The sequence below is a fragment of the Zingiber officinale genome, chromosome 2B (assembly GCF_018446385.1).
Source record: "Zingiber officinale cultivar Zhangliang chromosome 2B, Zo_v1.1, whole genome shotgun sequence".
Taxonomy (NCBI): domain Eukaryota; kingdom Viridiplantae; phylum Streptophyta; class Magnoliopsida; order Zingiberales; family Zingiberaceae; genus Zingiber; species Zingiber officinale.
Window position 1 is genome coordinate 69,459,828 of NC_055989.1, and position 16,961 is coordinate 69,476,788.

The 16,961-nt window shown below is 39.1% G+C and overlaps 1 protein-coding gene across 1 annotated transcript; it reads left to right on the forward strand.

The window, feature by feature from the left end:
- The first annotated feature begins 967 nt into the window (after positions 1-967).
- LOC122045814 (kinesin-like protein KIN-12C) lies at positions 968-7,226 on the forward strand. The gene is made up of 16 exons (XM_042606187.1): positions 968-1,360; positions 1,558-1,689; positions 1,800-1,883; positions 1,969-2,094; positions 2,315-2,374; positions 2,449-2,502; positions 2,594-2,686; positions 3,217-3,312; positions 3,478-3,626; positions 4,533-4,685; positions 4,764-4,893; positions 4,972-5,670; positions 5,756-5,854; positions 5,926-5,973; positions 6,054-6,725; positions 6,799-7,226. Exons 1-16 carry the CDS (start codon positions 1,064-1,066, stop codon positions 7,048-7,050), a joined length of 3,144 nt encoding a protein of 1,047 aa, XP_042462121.1. The 5' UTR covers positions 968-1,063; the 3' UTR covers positions 7,051-7,226.
- Positions 7,227-16,961: the final 9,735 nt, after the last annotated feature.

Genomic DNA, 16,961 nt, shown 5'->3' on the forward strand with positions numbered 1-16,961 from the left:
AAAAAAAAATTTATAAAAATTTAAAAATTTTAAAAATAAAATAAATAAATAAAAATTTAAATTAAAAAATGTAAAAAAATAAATAATATAAAAATATAAAAACATTAAAAAATAAAAAAACACATAAAAAAGTAAAAAAATATACCAGAAAAAGGAAAGTAAAAAAATATTAAAAAAAAATAAATAAATAAATAATAATAATAATAATAATAATAATATTATTATGTATAGTTAGTTTTGTAACTGAGGGTAATACGGTAAAATATTAAAGTAAGGTATTCATTAAAACCTTCAAACAAATAAGTTTTTGTTGCATTACCTAAGTTGAACCAAACAACATTTGATTATATTTTATTTAGTTTGTAAGGTAATCACATAACCAAGATTATACATGATGACTTGAACTAAACGCACCTTAAATGTATTTAGTTTGTTTCCCACCCAACCCGGCCAGCCTACCGATTTAACACGAACCGATTTACTAACTAACCCCACCTAATCGAATAATAAATGAGGGATAAAAGAGTAATTGTACTAAAAATGAAATGTTCTTTTCATAATAAATAAAAGTAAGACGGCCTTTTACTATTCGTTAAAAAATTTTGAAAAGAGGCGTAGTTTTTATTTTGCCCTATCGTTAATGGTGAAATAAGAATATTTTGAATAAAAAATAGAATGGAACGTCTTTTATATATTTTTTTTAAAATATAATTTGGGCATGCTAGACCGTTATGGAGATTATGCCGGTTCACCTTTCCGTTATCTTTCCACGCTACCTACTCCGCTGCTTTTCGAAAGTTCAAATTATCTCCGTCAGAGGCACACAGCCCAACGGCTAAATTTGTGTATGCTCGGTCGGTTTCTACGTGTCGTTCTTTTATTCGTTTATTCAATCTCGTTGATGCTCCGGCGGATCACCAGATTCTTCCCACCGTCGCATTTTTGAATCGAGTAGAGAGGACGCTCCTCCCAAATCATTCCCAAACCTAATCCCCGTTCTTCCTCGCGATTGTAATTTCTCGAGAGAGAGAGCGTAGCAGCAGATCGAGATCGTGATCGAGCAATGGAGGCCTTGCGAGTTCAATCCCCCAAATCTTCGGTTCGATCCATCCTCTCCCCCCTCCGTTCCCGATCTCCCTCTGGCGCCGGCCGCAAGAGGGCGTCTCCTTTGGCTTCGAGATCCGGAAGCGAGAACGAGAACCCCAACACACAGATCGAGCCTCCAAACTCCCCTTCCAGTTTCACTCGCAAGGCACTGCCTCACCCGACCGATGGTCTTCCGCTGCAAAAGCAGTCTGGAGTGGCCGACGAATTGCGTGGAAGTGATGGATCCCTCGATCCCTCTGGATCTTCCGTCAAGGTTCAGTGTACATCGAATTGTGTCCCTTTTTCTTTGTAACTGAACAATGAATGTTATTTTCCTTGTGGATTTCAAGCTATGATGCATCATACTTCCTTGCTAATGTTTTGTTGTTTAGTTTTTCAAGATGAATGAATTGAGGGAGCTGAGATAGAATTAAAGTTAGTATTATTAAATTCCCTTTTCGTGTTTTAAAGGTGGTGGTCAGATTGAGATCAGGGAGTGGCCGGAAGACAGATGTAGTTGTTCGCAAGATCTCTTCTAATTCTTTGTCACTTGGAGACCGGTCTTTCAATTTCCATTCCGTTCTTGGTCCTGAGTCAACCCAGGTAATGCAGCTACCTTCTTGTGCAACTTGTTTTACTGTCTTTGGAAGCTGAATTAGGAGGCCATTTCTGGGACTCGTCATTTTTTTTATCACTATTCATCTTCTCCTCAGGAAGACGTCTTCAAGATGGTTGGCATTCCCTTGGTAAATTATTCGTTAGCAGGCTTCAACACTTCAATAGTCTCCTATGGACAGGTACTTGTTGCTTTATGAAGTTTCTTCAATGTTGTTCTATACGATAAATAACTTGTCTGACGTGACAAACCTATATAATTGACAGACTGGTAGTGGAAAAACCTACACGATGTGGGGTCCTGCTGGAGCCATGGTTGATGATGGTTCAACTAACAGTGAACAGGGGATTGCACCACGACTCTTCAAGATGCTCTTCTCTGAGATACATAGGGTAGGTTCTATTAATTTATGCTTTCTTCAGCTCTTAGAATGCTTTTATATACTTTTTTTTAGATATTAAATATTTGATTAGGAGGAGCTAGAGTCCTACTAAAAAAACAATGAATGACCTTAACAGTTTCATATCTAAACTAAGGTTTTGTTTCACCAAATGCAATCTCTCTTTAATTGGTATTATTTCTTCCATATATAATATATAGTTTTTCCATCAGAAGCAAGATAGTTCAGAAGCAAAACAACTGAGTTACCAATGTCGGTGTTCTTTTCTTGAGGTAAGCGTTAATTAGGCAAGCAGGTTTAGGATATTCATTTGCAAAGTACTATTTGGTTGTATTTCTCTCTGCAGATACATAATGATCAGATTAATGACCTCCTAGATCCAACTCAAAGGAACCTTCAGGTAATCCAACGTCGCACATTTGCATTTTCTCTTCAGCGTCCTTTATTTTGCATTGTATTTTCAAATATGATTCAGTTAGTTTCTATGTCAGATAAGAGACGATCCTAAGAATGGTTCTCATGTGGAAAACTTAACTGACGAGTATGTCACAACGATCGATGATATTACCCAACTACTTGTAAAGGTAATGATCGTTTGTTTGGTTTGCTTTGAAACTTTCAGAAGTATGCTTATGGTTGCAATTTTAGTGTTTGCAGAGGTGCTAACATAAGTTAGAAGAGTACGCTATAGATGATTTTCTTTTCTTTTTTCTGTTGTTTTATTTTTAAGTTTTTGCTGTCTCATTCTTGATCCTTGAGTTTAATGGGCAAAGATTTGTTCTTTAGAAAGATGATACCTTCATGTGTTTGTCTGTACTTATGCAATCCTACAACCTTAAAGGTGAATGTAGTCCTTCTCATCTGGAACCTTGTAACTTCATGGTCTTATCTCTCTTGTCATTTACATACAACAATTCTTCTTTATGTGTCGACATGTGTGGACATGTGATTTTTTGCTGTCGCACATAAAATCAGATAATCCATTACTTCTGAAGTTGTTCAAAACATATTTTTTGGTAAATCCATGTTCATATTTTTCATATCCTGACAATAAAATTACTTCTATATTGTTTTGTTTCTCTAGTTTAATTGTTGCATCAAATTCATCTTGTAGGGGTTGACCAACAGAAAAGTAGGCACTACAAGTATGAATTCCAAGAGTTCACGTTCTCATATAATATTCACATGCATAGTTGAATCCTGGTGCAAGGTATACACATGGGCTTTTTGATTCCTCCTCTCTATGCATTCTGTTTCTTAAAATGGAATTATTAGTACTCGATTTTTTCTGTCCTTGTAAGATCAAGGATATGTCTCTGCTTCGCTTAGTGCAATTCTTAGTTTTTTTTTTCTTTGGCCATGCACTTGCTTGCAGCTCTCAGCAACAAAATGTTTTAGTAATTCAAAGACTAGTAGAATTGTCCTTGCTGATCTTGCTGGATCCGATGATGGCATATTTGAAGCTGCTGGAAGTCAATGTCTCAAGGAACGGAAGCATATTAAGAAGTCTCTTGCAAAACTTGGGTGAGATATTAAATTTGACAACTATTATGTCTAAGCAATTCTCTTTGTAAAGAAAAATTGCTTCACTTATATTGAACCATCTGATAAATGTGCATGTGCGATACAGCACATTGTACTATCTTTATACTGATTCCCTTACGAACATGAAGATATCTTAAATTTGGATAATATCGTGATAGAATAGTCTGCTCAAGTTCTCTCACCAAGACACTTACAACATTGTTCTACGCTTCTGAATATAGAGTCAGAGCGAGGAGAGAGTCAGAGCTCCTCGTGGAATCAAAAAGGTGGTCGATGAAGGGTGTGTTGAAAAATAGAACAATCTCTAGTTAGTTTCACCTCACCTCATTTAGGGTTGTCCTGGGCACAAGTGTGTCTATCGGTTAAGTGGTGACTAATCATTATAGACTAGGATGGAGCTTCATAAGTCTTAATTAGTTATCTAGCTTCCCAAACTGGGTTGGTTATGTTTGCAAACAGTTTGGGTAGTAATTCATAAGTTGTTTTTGGGTTTATGTTTACAATCTCTTTTATTTAATAGCTGCAAGGCATTTTTGGGTCGATGTTTATTTGTTTTTTAATTAACGGCTGTAATGTTGATCTATGTAAAAAAATTGTTGTCATTTTAGCTAATGGGAATATGGCAATGCTTGAAAAACATGTGGCATCCTGGATGCTCACATGATTGCAGTATCCATGGTCCTAGCCGTTTAAAAAGAATTTTGAGATTGATTTCTCGCACGAGGAACAGTTTTTAAGACCCTTTTGGATCATACGGATAACATAGACCTTTTTTGACTTTCGATTATGTAATGTTGCAACAATTTAATCTGCTTATAGATAAACATTTTGAATTAACTACTGTTGTCTCTTTGGTCTTTTCTATTTTTATTTGAAAAAATGCAGCAAGTTAGTGAACATTCTCGGTGAAGCTGAGAATTCTCTAGGGGACAAGAACATCACCTACTACACAGATTCGTGTCTGACTCATCTACTGAAGGATACTCTTGGTGGCAATGCAAAAGCAGCAGTTATTTGTGCAATTTGTCCAGATGAGAGGTGATTATCGATCTAAATTGTTGGCAATGCCAATTGCCATATCATATTCCAGATGATCGCATTCTATGTTTAATACAGTTCTCGAAGTGGCACGTTGAGTACACTAAGATTTGGAGAACGAGCAAAGCATGTGCAAAACAAGCCGGTGATAAATGAAATAACTGAAGATTACGTTAATGATTTAAGTGATCAGATTCGGCAGTTGAAGGTGGAACACTAGTCAGCATGTTTTTGAGCTTTTTATTGGTTATGTCAAAACCCATCATCTTCTCTTACTTTTGCACAGGAGGAGCTCATGAACACTAAATTGGATGAAGGCAAATCTAATGTTTCAAAAGACTGGCAATTCAACGGATGGAAGGGCCGTCAGAGCTTGAATCTCTTAAGAGCAAGCCTCAATCGATCTTTGAATTTACCAAATGTTGATCAGGAGTCTGATGAAGAAATGGATGTTGATGAGGAAGATGTCAGCCAACTTTGTGTTCAACTGGAAAATCTGAATTCATCTGTAGAAGACAAGTCAAACAATATCGATCTTACTGAGGAATCTGACAGAGAGAATAATCAAAATGCTAAATCAGTGGATGCAAATGCAAGTAAAATGTCTTTAGGGCTCTCGATCCCCTGTCAAGAACAGCTGATGCTTGGTGATCCTGTCTTATGTTCATCTCCTAAAGTTGGCAATACGTTGAAGAGAAGTGTAGTAGCACCTGAAGGTATCATCCGTACTTCCTTGAAGTCAAGCAAGGCGAACCCAACTGATTCCTTGGCCGCCAGCCTTCAAAGGGGTTTGCAGATGATTGACTACCACGAGAGCAGTTCATGCCCAAGAAGCTCTTTTGTAGGCCTTTCCTTCGAGCACTTAGCTTCCATTTCAGTCCAAAAAGAAAATGTCGATGCTTCTCCTTCGCTTTGTTCAGCTTGCAAGAATGCTATACTTGATAATGGATGCGAGGATAAGCAGATAGTAATACCTGTCAATGAGGCAAGCATTAGTATCATTTCTATTAAGATGGAAAAATTAATGTTTTTTTTTTTTTTTGCTTTAAATATTTGCATCTCTTGTCCAGGATATAAATGAGCCTTCAGCAAATCCCACCGAGAGGGAGAAGGAACTTGAAGCTCTATGTGCGAACCAGGCAACGACGATCAAGCATCTCAATTCCTTAGTACGTCGTCTTCACAATTCTCACATAGTGTTAATCTTCTGTTAACTAATTGTTTAAAAAAAAAACTTCAGATTGACAACCAAAAGCAGGAAGAGGAGCAGCATTTGAGCGATGAAAATGTACTCGCTGTTTATGATCATTTAGTTTGTTTTTAACTCGAATATTTGGCAACCTTACAGTACTCTTATTGATCTTGCAGCTATCCAAGAACAGCCCACTACAGCCCGACGAGAGGGCAGCACTACTTCTGGAAATCGAAACTTTGAAGAATCAATTGAAGACAATTAAGGATGTTTCAGACAATGACTCTCTTCTCGAGCAGATACGAAATGGTTCCACTTCATCTTCGGCCATGGGAGAGGACTACGAGAAGGAAAAACAGAAGTGGACAGAGTCCGAGAGCAGATGGATCTGTCTCACCGAGGAGTTGAGAGTCGATCTCGAACAAAACCGCAGGCTCGCAGAGAAGAAAGAGATGGAGCTCGACATGGAAAAAACTTGCACCGCCGAGCTGAACGATGCGTTGCAGCGGTCAATCCTCGGCCATGGTAAAATCGTGGAGCACTACGTGGAGCTACAAGAGACCTACGACGAGCTGCTGCTGAAGCATCGGAAAATCATGGAAGGCATCGCAGAAGTAAAGAAGGCGGCCCAGAAAGCAGGAAGGAAAGGGTGCGGCTCTGCTTTCGCCGCAGCTCTCTCCGCGGAGCTATCGACCCTCAGGATTGACAGGGAGAAGGAACGGACTTACCTCAAGGAGCAGAACAGGAAGCTAAGAATCCAGCTTCGCGATACAGCGGAAGCAGTCCACGCCGCCGGAGAGCTCCTGGTGCGGTTGCGAGAGGCGGAGGCAGCGGCCTACGAAGCTGAGGTTAGTTCTCAACGAACAAAAACTTATTCGTAATTTTACAGACCTTCAGAGTAAACACGATATCATTTTACAGGAAAAGTGTGGGAATGCGCAACAAGAGGTGGAGAGGATGCGGAAGCAGATGGAGAAGCTGAAGAGAAAGCACCAGATGGAGTTGCTCACGATGAAGCATTTCCTGGCAGAAAGCCGGCTCCCTGAGTCAGCTCTGGAACCCATGTACCACCACCGTGAGTCGGAGATCACAGAAGAGGGAGCAGCACCGCCTTCGGCTGCACCTTACGATGATCAATCGTGGAGGTCGGCATTCCAGCCTTCCTACCAGTAGCAGCATGTTCGATCGTATTCAATTCTCCTCCAAGATGTCTTGGAGGGGAGCGCGCTGTAAGTGTTTGTTTGTTTGTCTGTGTTGAGAGGCCCGCATTATTTTTTGCCTGTTTGTCGATTAAACATAGTTGGAATCGTATTTTAAATTTCCTACTGGCAGTAAGATTATTTTAAATATATTTCAATCTTTCAGTAATTTTAGATTTTGATTTGCTCAATGGACCCGACTCCAGCAAGCGACGAGTGGCATTCCTCTCCGGCACCGTACAATGATAAAATGGACTCCGGGTATATCAATCCGTGATGTTCAAATTTGAATTCATCTAAGCTCTCTGGATTTATTCTGATGAAAAAAATTTCACAGAGTTGAGTTGGTCAGATTTTTTTTTTTAATGCCCCTCGGATGGGGCAGATTTCTGTGCATCCTGCGGTTAACCGGGCATTTAATATTTGAATTTTAATTTTGACGGCTTGGATTACTATACCGTGGTTAAGTTAATTAGACATGATTGAATCGATTTAGATGGGCCTTCATTTACTCTGATTGATAGAAATTTTTTTCTAAGACTAGCGATAAATAGAGTTATAAATGAGTCGAGATGAGTTGAACAGTAAAAAACTTGAGTTTAGACTTAGTTCGTTATCCCTAAACTCAAGTTCGGCTCAAGTTCAATTCGAATTTTAATTTTTAAACTCGAGCTCAAGTTCAAGTTTGACTTATAATAAAATTAAAAACTTCGAACTCAACTCGAAAAAAATTTATTTAAAAATTAAATGAGTTTACTTCGAGCCTTTAAAATAATTAAATATAATAATTAATAATAATAATAATAATATATATATATATATATAAAATGAACTTGTTCACAGACATCTAAACGAATATATTTGTGAACTCATAAAGAATATATTATTAAATTTGAGCTTGGCTTGATAATATTTTTGAGCTCGAAATTAAATTCAAATTCAAATTCAACTCGTTAACTTTATCTAATACATTTGAATGAATTTTTTTTTCGAACTAAAATCTGAATAATTCACGAGCCGCATGATTCGTCTACATCTAGTGATGAATAAGGAATCATATATCCATGGAAAAATAAACATATCCGAAGTGCCACCCTTTACCGAGAACTAAAATGTAGGTAGGCGCTGCTGTTGCTGTCCTATTATTTGGTTTCCAGAGTAGAAGGAGACGAGTGAAAAGAGAAATGGTGTGTCTATTATTGTTTTAACTTTTTAACTGGGAAAAAATGGAGCCCGTATCTTCATTATAGTAAAAGAATATAATAAGAAAATTTTAACTAAAATTACTTATTCCAAACATGTTTAATAATAATTTTATTTGAAAGTACTATAACATAAAATTTGTTTATAATAATTTTGACCAAAATAATTTGTTTTAACAAGCTTGATTAAAATTATTATAATAATATTAAAATAATTTGAAAAAGCCATTTTAACAAAGTTAAAAATGTAATAATATACAATAATAATAATTTTGATCAATCAATTTTATTTAAAACAGCTCGTACTGCTTACCTGAGTAATTATGGGCACGTTATTTTTTTTTAAAAGAAAATTACTTCTTTGACCTTAAACTAAAAAAAATTAACATTAGGTGTCCAGTTAACTACACACCTTACTTCTGCACCTAAGCTTAGCGACTAAGAAAGTATTTGAAAGAGTTTTTGTTCATTAAAAATGATTCTTATATAGATTATTTTGAATTGAATGACAAGTTAAATATGAAGTGTTTAGAAATAGAAGTTAAAAGTTAATATAAGTTAAATTGAAGTATTTGATAAATAATTTCTTCCAAATTTAATTTTTAGTTAAATGATAATAATATTCTTAAATTATATAAATTATTATTTTTTAATTATCTAAATATAATTTCGATACACTATTTGTTTATGTAATTATTATTATATTTTAAATATTGTATCAAAATTATTTTTTTATAATGAAAAAATATATAAAATTGATTTAAAAAATAAAAAATAATAAAATTTATATAAATACACAAATATATGTATAAAAAAATCTAAAAATATAAAATATTATTTAAAAAATAAATATCATAAAAGTGTAGAGGTAATTATATAAAATGATAAATTTATTAAAATGAAAAATATGATGACAATTATGTAAAATGATAAATTTATTAAGGGCATAAATGTCAACTTTTAATTTTAGACCATAAATAAAAAAACAGAAGTAAAAAAAAAAATCAAATTCTTGCTTTCAGCTTTTGAGTAAAAATTACAAAAATTGAAGCAGAAGTTAACATTCACAAATACTCAAAAGTATTTCCATATAGCTAAAATCTAAGAAGCACTTAGTAGAAGCTCTATCACCTAAGTGAGTCGAGATGCCCGAATCACTTCCAGACGTTCTAATTCTCAATCATGTAACAGAGACACACAAGGGGAGTTTTTTTTTTATTTATATTTTTTTAGCTTGTGGTTATGTCATTTAGGATTTTACCTTTAGAATTAGGAGTTATGTTATAGTATTAAGCATAAAAAGGAAATTTTAAACTATGTTTTTAAAATGTGCATGGTGTGTATGGCTTCAAGTCCGCGGCATATCAAACAAAATAAATATATATATATATATATAGAGGGATATATTGGACCAGGGGCGTTTTTTAAAAATATTTTTTAGCTTGTGGTTATGTCATTTAGGGTTTTGCCTTTAGAGTTAGGAGTTATGTTATAGTTGTAGAAATTAAGAGAAGGAAAAAATTAACCATCTTATTTGATCTTAAAATTGATACAAAGTATAAGGTCTTATATAGTTAAGTTAAGAAACCCTAAACTCTATAAAAAAAAAAGAAAAAAGTCCAAATCTCCCTAAAAGCTATAAACAAATAAATATATAATCTAACATCCCTCCTCAAATTCATGATACTACAACTAGAAGTATTGAGAGTTTGTCAGATAAGAAACGAAAATGTGAAGCGGAATGTGTCTTCGTAAATATATCAGCAATCTGTAGCTTTGAAAGAACAAAAGGCAATGTGATGGTGTCAATCTGAAGATGGTGACGAGTAATGTGACAATCAATTTCAATATGTTTCGTCCGCTCATGAAAAACTGAATTGCGTGTAATTTGAATAACACTTTGATTATCACAATATAACGGAGTAGGTTGATGAAGAGAGACACCCATATCCGCAAGCAACCAACGCAACCAAATTATCTCACAAGTAGTTGAGGCCATGACACGATACTCAGCTTCTGTGGAAGATCTAGAAATAACATATAATTTTTTACTCTTCCAAGAAATGAGGGAATCACCAAGAAAAATGCAGAAGCCAGTGGTAGATTTGTGATCCGTAGGATCACCAGCCCAATCCGCATCAGAGTATGCACGCAGCTCAAAAGATGAAGTAGAAGGAAATAAAAGGCTTTGAAATTGAGTGCCCCGAAGATACATGAGAATACGAAGAACAGCAGCCCAATGAACTGTAGTTGGTGTAGTGACAAATTGATTAACCACATGAACAGCATACGCAATATCTGGACGAGTCACGGTGAGATAAACCAAGCTTCCAACAATAGTTTTGTACAAACTAGGATCCGACAAAGGTGAGCTATCAGATAGAGAATATCGAGCATTAGTCTCAATAGGAGTATCAACAACTCTATTATCAGTAAGACGAGCACGCTCAAACAGATCAGATATATACTTTGACTGAGATAAAAGATAACCTTTCAGGGAATAAGCAACATCAATGCCCAGAAAGTAGCGTAGTATACCCAAGTCTTTCATAGCAAAACAATGAGCCAACTCAGACTTCAAGGAAGTAATTGCATCAGAATCATCACCAGTAATAATCATGTCATCAACATATAATGATAAAAGAATACGACCTACACTCGTACATCTGACAAACAATGTTGAATCATGATTACTGGGATGAAAACCAAACGAAGTAATCACTATAGAAAACTTCTCAAACCAAGTACGAGGTGCATGTTTAAGACCATAAAGTGCTTTACGAAACCTACAAACTTCACCAGGTTTGTGTGAAATACCAGGAGGAGGTGTCATATAAACTTCTTCATGAAGATCACCATTTAGAAATGCATTCTTGACATCAATCTGAGATATTCTTCATCGACAAACAGAAGCAACAACAACCAGAGTACGAACAGTTGTCATTTTTGCAATAGGAGCAAATGTTTCTTCATAATCTATGTCATACTCCTGAGAATAACCTTTAGCAACAAGACGAGTTTTGTATCGTTCGATAGATCCATCAGATTTAGTCTTGATCTTATATACCCAACGAGAACCAATAGTATGTTTTCCTTGTGGCAATGGAACCAAATCTCATGTATAACTCTAATACAAAGCAGTTAGTTCCTCAGTTATAGCACTCTGCCAAAGTGGGTTACAAGCAGCTTCTCTATAGGATTCAGACTCAGAAAGACAATGAATAGATGCAACAAATGAAGCAAAAGAACAAGAATAACAAGAGTAAGAAAAAGCTGGTAGTTTAGTAGACTTACGAATACGAGTGGATTGACGACGGTGGAGAGAAGAATCATCCGCAACCTCAAGAGATAATTGGGTAATGACAGGAGGAGGAACATATAGAGCAGATATCTCGGGAACCAAAGTACCAGATTTAGTTGAACTACCAGTAGGATTTGTGGGTGAATCTTCCTCAGTATCGGTATTGAAAGGATCAATGCAAAGCATATCTGACTTTGTCATATTATGCAAACTAGCCGGAATAGAAAAGAATGAAATATGCTCAAGAAACATAATATGACGAGAGACATACAATTTTTGACTAATAGGATCAAAGTAACGATATCTTTTTTTACAAACATCATAACCTAGAAAGACACAAAGAGCAGACCGAGAGACTAACTTATTATGCTCTGCATGTAGACAAAGGACAAAACAAGTACAACCGAAAACACGCAAAGAGGAATAGACAGGAGAATACCCATACAATTTTTCAAAAGGTGACAAACCTGAATTGTGTGAGGTTGGAATTCTATTAATGACATGAGCAACGGTAAGGATTGCTTCCCCCCAAAAGGCACTAGGAGCACTAGCAGATAATTAAAATGAATGGGTTATTTCAACAAGATGTCTATGTTTTCGTTCAGCCACGTCATTTTGTTCAAGAGTATCTGCACACAAGGTTTGATGAATAGTAACATCAGAAGCAAGTAAATGTAAAAATTGATTTGAAATGTATTCACCCCCCAAATCACAACGAAAACACTTTATGACACTAGAATGTTGAGTTTTCACAAAAGCTCTAAAGTTGTTGAAAAGTGTAAGATAATCAGACTTGTGTTTCATAAGATAGACCCAAGAGTAACGAGTGCAATCATCAATAAACGAAACATAATACCTTGACACCCCCCCCCCCTTTTGTAGGAATAGGAGAGGGTCCTCACATTAGAATGGATAAGATCAAATGGAGCAGAAGAAAAAGAAAGACTTTTAGAAAATGGTAAGACTGGAAATTTGGCCAGTTTACAACCACTACAATCAGAAATATCAGAACTTTTTAAAGGTCCTAATGCTCCTGTAGAGGCTAAAAACTGCAAACGAGACGTTGAAATATGACCTAAGTGAGAGTGCCACAAATAAAAATCAGAAGATGAACGACTCAGATGAAAAGACGATAAATCTACACTCGAAGCTACAACTTCTGGTAAGTTGAGTTGATCTAAAACATAAAGTCCTCCTTGCTTATCACATGTCTTAATCATCCTCTGAGATTGCGGGTCCTGAACATAACAATTGGATGAAGAAAAAAAATTAGGTATCCAGACTCACATAATTGGCTAACTTAAACAAGATTTAAAGTAAGACTCAGAATATAATAAATATTAGTAAGAGATAAAGAAGATGTAACAATTGAACCAACACCTACTAATGACATAGGAGTACCATCAGCAGTCACAATAGATATAGATGAACTGTGAGAAAAAGAAACAAAAGATGACAAATTGGATGACATATGATGGGAGGCACCAGAGTCCAAAATCCACAAGGATGAAGATATACCTGAAATACCAAACGACAACAAACCTAAATGAGAGGAAGCTTATATGGCAGAGGGCTGTGAAGCAAGGAACTGTTGAAACTGCTCAAACATATATGAATTAGATTTCCATGAAGCATCTGCACGACCAGGAATGATGACAGAACGAATAATTCTCAGAATAACGAAACTGTAAGGATACACATTTGTATGATCCGCAAAAAACTGATGTCAGGATGACCCGTGGTCACACAAAGAATCTGAGGCAGAAAAGGATGTCAAATGTAGAAATCAGTATCACAGAACGTCGGTATCAAAATCAATAGAAAAGGACGCCGATGTCAAAATTGACAGCACAGGACATCGGTACCGAAATCGGCAGAAAATAGTGTTGGCGCCAAAATCGGGAGAAAATAATGTCGGCACCGAAATCGATAGAAAATTGATGTCGGTGCCAAAATCAACAACAGCAGGACAGAAAAAATAGATGTCGATACCAAAATCAATAGCAGCAATAGGAGACGACAGTGGCAACAGGAAGAAATAAGGGGCGGTAAAAAAAATTAGGTTAGAGAAGGAAAACAACTCTGATACCATGTAGAAATTAATAGAACGAAAAAACTAACCTATCTTATTGGATCTTAAAATTGATATAAAGTATAAGGTCTTATATAGTTAAGTTAATAAATCCTAAACTCTATTAAGAAAAAAAGGAAAAAATTTAAATTTTTCTAAAAATTATAAATAAATAAATATATAATCTAATAATAATATTAAGTATAAAAAAAATTTTAATTATTTTTTTAAAATGTGCATGAGGTACGGCTTAAGGTCCACAGCTTATCAAACATATAATATATATAACTTTTAAGGAGGAAATTTAGATTTTATATATATATATATATATGGATCTTGTCCGCACACTGAGTCGATGGAAATTGGGGATGTGGCGCTCTCTGCTGCTTCCCGGTGATCTTCGCAGCGACGTAAGCCTCCGATGAACCTGCAACAAAGTCGGGCCGGGAAGGGGTTCCCGGCGACGACCCTCAAATTTGATCCTGTCCGCGCACTGAGTCAATGGAAACTGGGGACGTGGCGCTCTCTGCTGCTCCCCGGTGATCTTCGCAGCGACGTAAGCCTCCGATGAACCTGCAACAAAGTCGGGCCGGGAAGGGGTTTCCGGCGACGACCCTCCGACGCTCAAGTCAGGCGATGGCAAGAAAAAGACACAGAGGCAAAATAGACACTGTGGCTACAGTAGATAAGGAGAAAAATCATACCTCCGTCGAAGTCCGGGGGTCTTTATATAGGACCCCGGAGAGGCGCGTGTACACTTCCCAAGGCGTACACGTTCCTCAAAGCATACCTTGGAATGACTGTGTCAGAAAAGCATGTCTGACGCCATACCGCAATTGTCCGAACATATCTCTGTCACGACAGCGAAAACTCCCTCCGTACGATCCTTTGTACGGCCCGGCCGTCGACCATGCTACTTGTCGGCAGCAGACGTCTCGAGAATGATATTACTTGCTGCCCCTTTTGTCCTCTTCTAAGCCCCTTGTCTTTAATCGGGTCGGTCGGGCTGATCGCTCGGCCTCCAGGGTGCCCGGGCATACACGCACCTTGGACCGGGTGAGACGGCCGATCGGTCACATACTCGGGTGGGGCACCAACTAGTTGTTCTGCAGTTCGGCCGAGCAGCTTAGCTACTCGGCATAGCGGTTCCTCTATAAAGGAGCTTGTGAGCGTCGGAAGCTCAACCCGAGGTCGAGCTGTCTTCAAGTCGGCCCGGGGTCTACCCAGGCCGGTCGGCCCGGGGTCTACCCAGGCCGGTCGGCCAGGAGATTCCTCCCTGCTCGGCCAGACCTTTGACTCTCCCGTGTCATTGACCCCTTCCTCTGTGGGCCCCCGATCCTTACCACCGGATCACATGCCTCCCCTTCAAGTTTAGTCGAAGGAGGCGGCAAGTCCGACTTACTGGACCGTTGGCTTGGTGGCGTCTCTGCCACTCGGCTGTCGATGTTAGGGTCTATCCGATCGGGGACTACGCAAATGGATGATGTCGATCGGCACGTCACCGGTTGGCACTTGGCCAATTTTGTTTGCCAGTGGTTGTTCCGCCGCTCCGGCAGTGGTCACGCTGGTATCCCTAGAAACAACTCGGCATTTGTGTAAATCACCGCCGTTAAGGCTGAGCACGCGGCCACGCCCGCATGATGGTGCTCATTAAATGCGACCCGTGAGCGGGCGCCACGTGGTCGCGCATCCGTCACCGTTCACTTGAGCCGTCAGGTCTGATGTGACCTTTGACTTTTCGAATTCGACGGTCAGATCCGCTCCTCGGATCGCGTGACCTGGATCGGACGGCTCCGTTCGATCGAGCCCAACGTTTATAAGGATCTCTCCTCTTCCTCAGCCGCTTCGCATTATCGCGTGCGCATCCGAAGGCTTCCGCTTCCTCTCCCTCAGCGTTCCGGCGAACTCGTTTCTTTGCTTTCCGGTGATCTGTCGCCTCCTCCTTCGGTCCTATCTTCCGTAAGGCCCCTTGGCCCTTTTCCTTTCAGTTCTTTTGTGTTTTTCTTTGTACTTCTCGCCGTATTCGTGCCCCCCTTATACACTGTTCCGGCCATTCTTCTCGTTAACCCCCGCCATCTCTTGCTTCGGTCCTTGTCCTAGTAATGGCTAGTTCCTCTCACCAGTCCAACCTTGCCCCCGACCTCTGGTATACCACCACGGAGAGCTGTTTTGACGAGAGAGATGCCCTGAGTCTCACCCGAACCTTCGAGCTTCCTTCTGACCATGAACTAATACTTGCAACCTCATCTGATCGGCCACACGACCCTCCGATCGGCACTGTTTGCTTTTTCCGAGACCAGTTTGTGGCCAGCCTACGCTTTCTTGTTCATCCGTTCGTCATTGAGGTGTGCAACTACTTCCACCTCCCTCTCGGCCAACTTGTCCCCAACTTCTTTAGGTTGCTGTGTGGGGTAGTTGTCCTCTTTAGGCTGAACGACATCCCCTTAGTCCCCAAGACTTTCCACTATTTCTACTATCCAAAACAGTTCGAGTGGGGCACCTTCCTCTTCCAGTCGCGGATCGGTCTTGTTTTCTTCGACGAAATGCCGACCTCAAACAAACACTGGAAGGAGAACTACTTTTATCTTCATTTTCCCAAGCGGCCCCCTTTCCGAACCAAATGGCAAACAACTGTGCCAAGCCCACCAGACCTTGGTAAATACAAGAGTCAGCCAGATTATCTCGATGCAGCCAATCTGCTGGCCGGGCAAAGGTTTAACATCCACAAGCTACTTTGCGAGGGCGTGTTGTACATATTCGGATTGATCCCGATCCGAACGAAGCTTCCGAGCAACATGGGTAAGTGTTTTCCTCATCCCCCTTCCTTTTGGTCTAACTGATTTATTCTTCTTTTATGCAGCCGACATCATGTGGTGTGCCAAGGCTACTGAGCGGATGAGATTGAAGGTTTCCGAGATTGAGGTAGCGGCCTCTAAGGAGATGGCCGATCTAGGCATCGCCCCGGTCGGCTCACACGAGGGTGAGAGCGAAGAAGCTCTGCCTGCAGTTGGAGAATTGGTTGTTCGGATCCCTACAACTGAAACGGTCGGCGATGCTATCTCGTCAGCCGGACACCCGGCGTCGGAAGAAGCGGGACACTCGACCGAGGACTCCCCACTGATAATACGCAAACGGCGCCGGACGGACCTTCAAACTCATTCCGCTACATCTGTGGAACCGGTGAGAGAGCCGGTCGGCACCCCCTCTGCAGCCATCAACCCGGCCCCCGCTTCAGTCGAGGCCATATCTTCGGACCGAACTCCCTCCCAGCTGGATCCGCCCGTGGCTTCCCTCGGAGCGCAGCCCGTCAG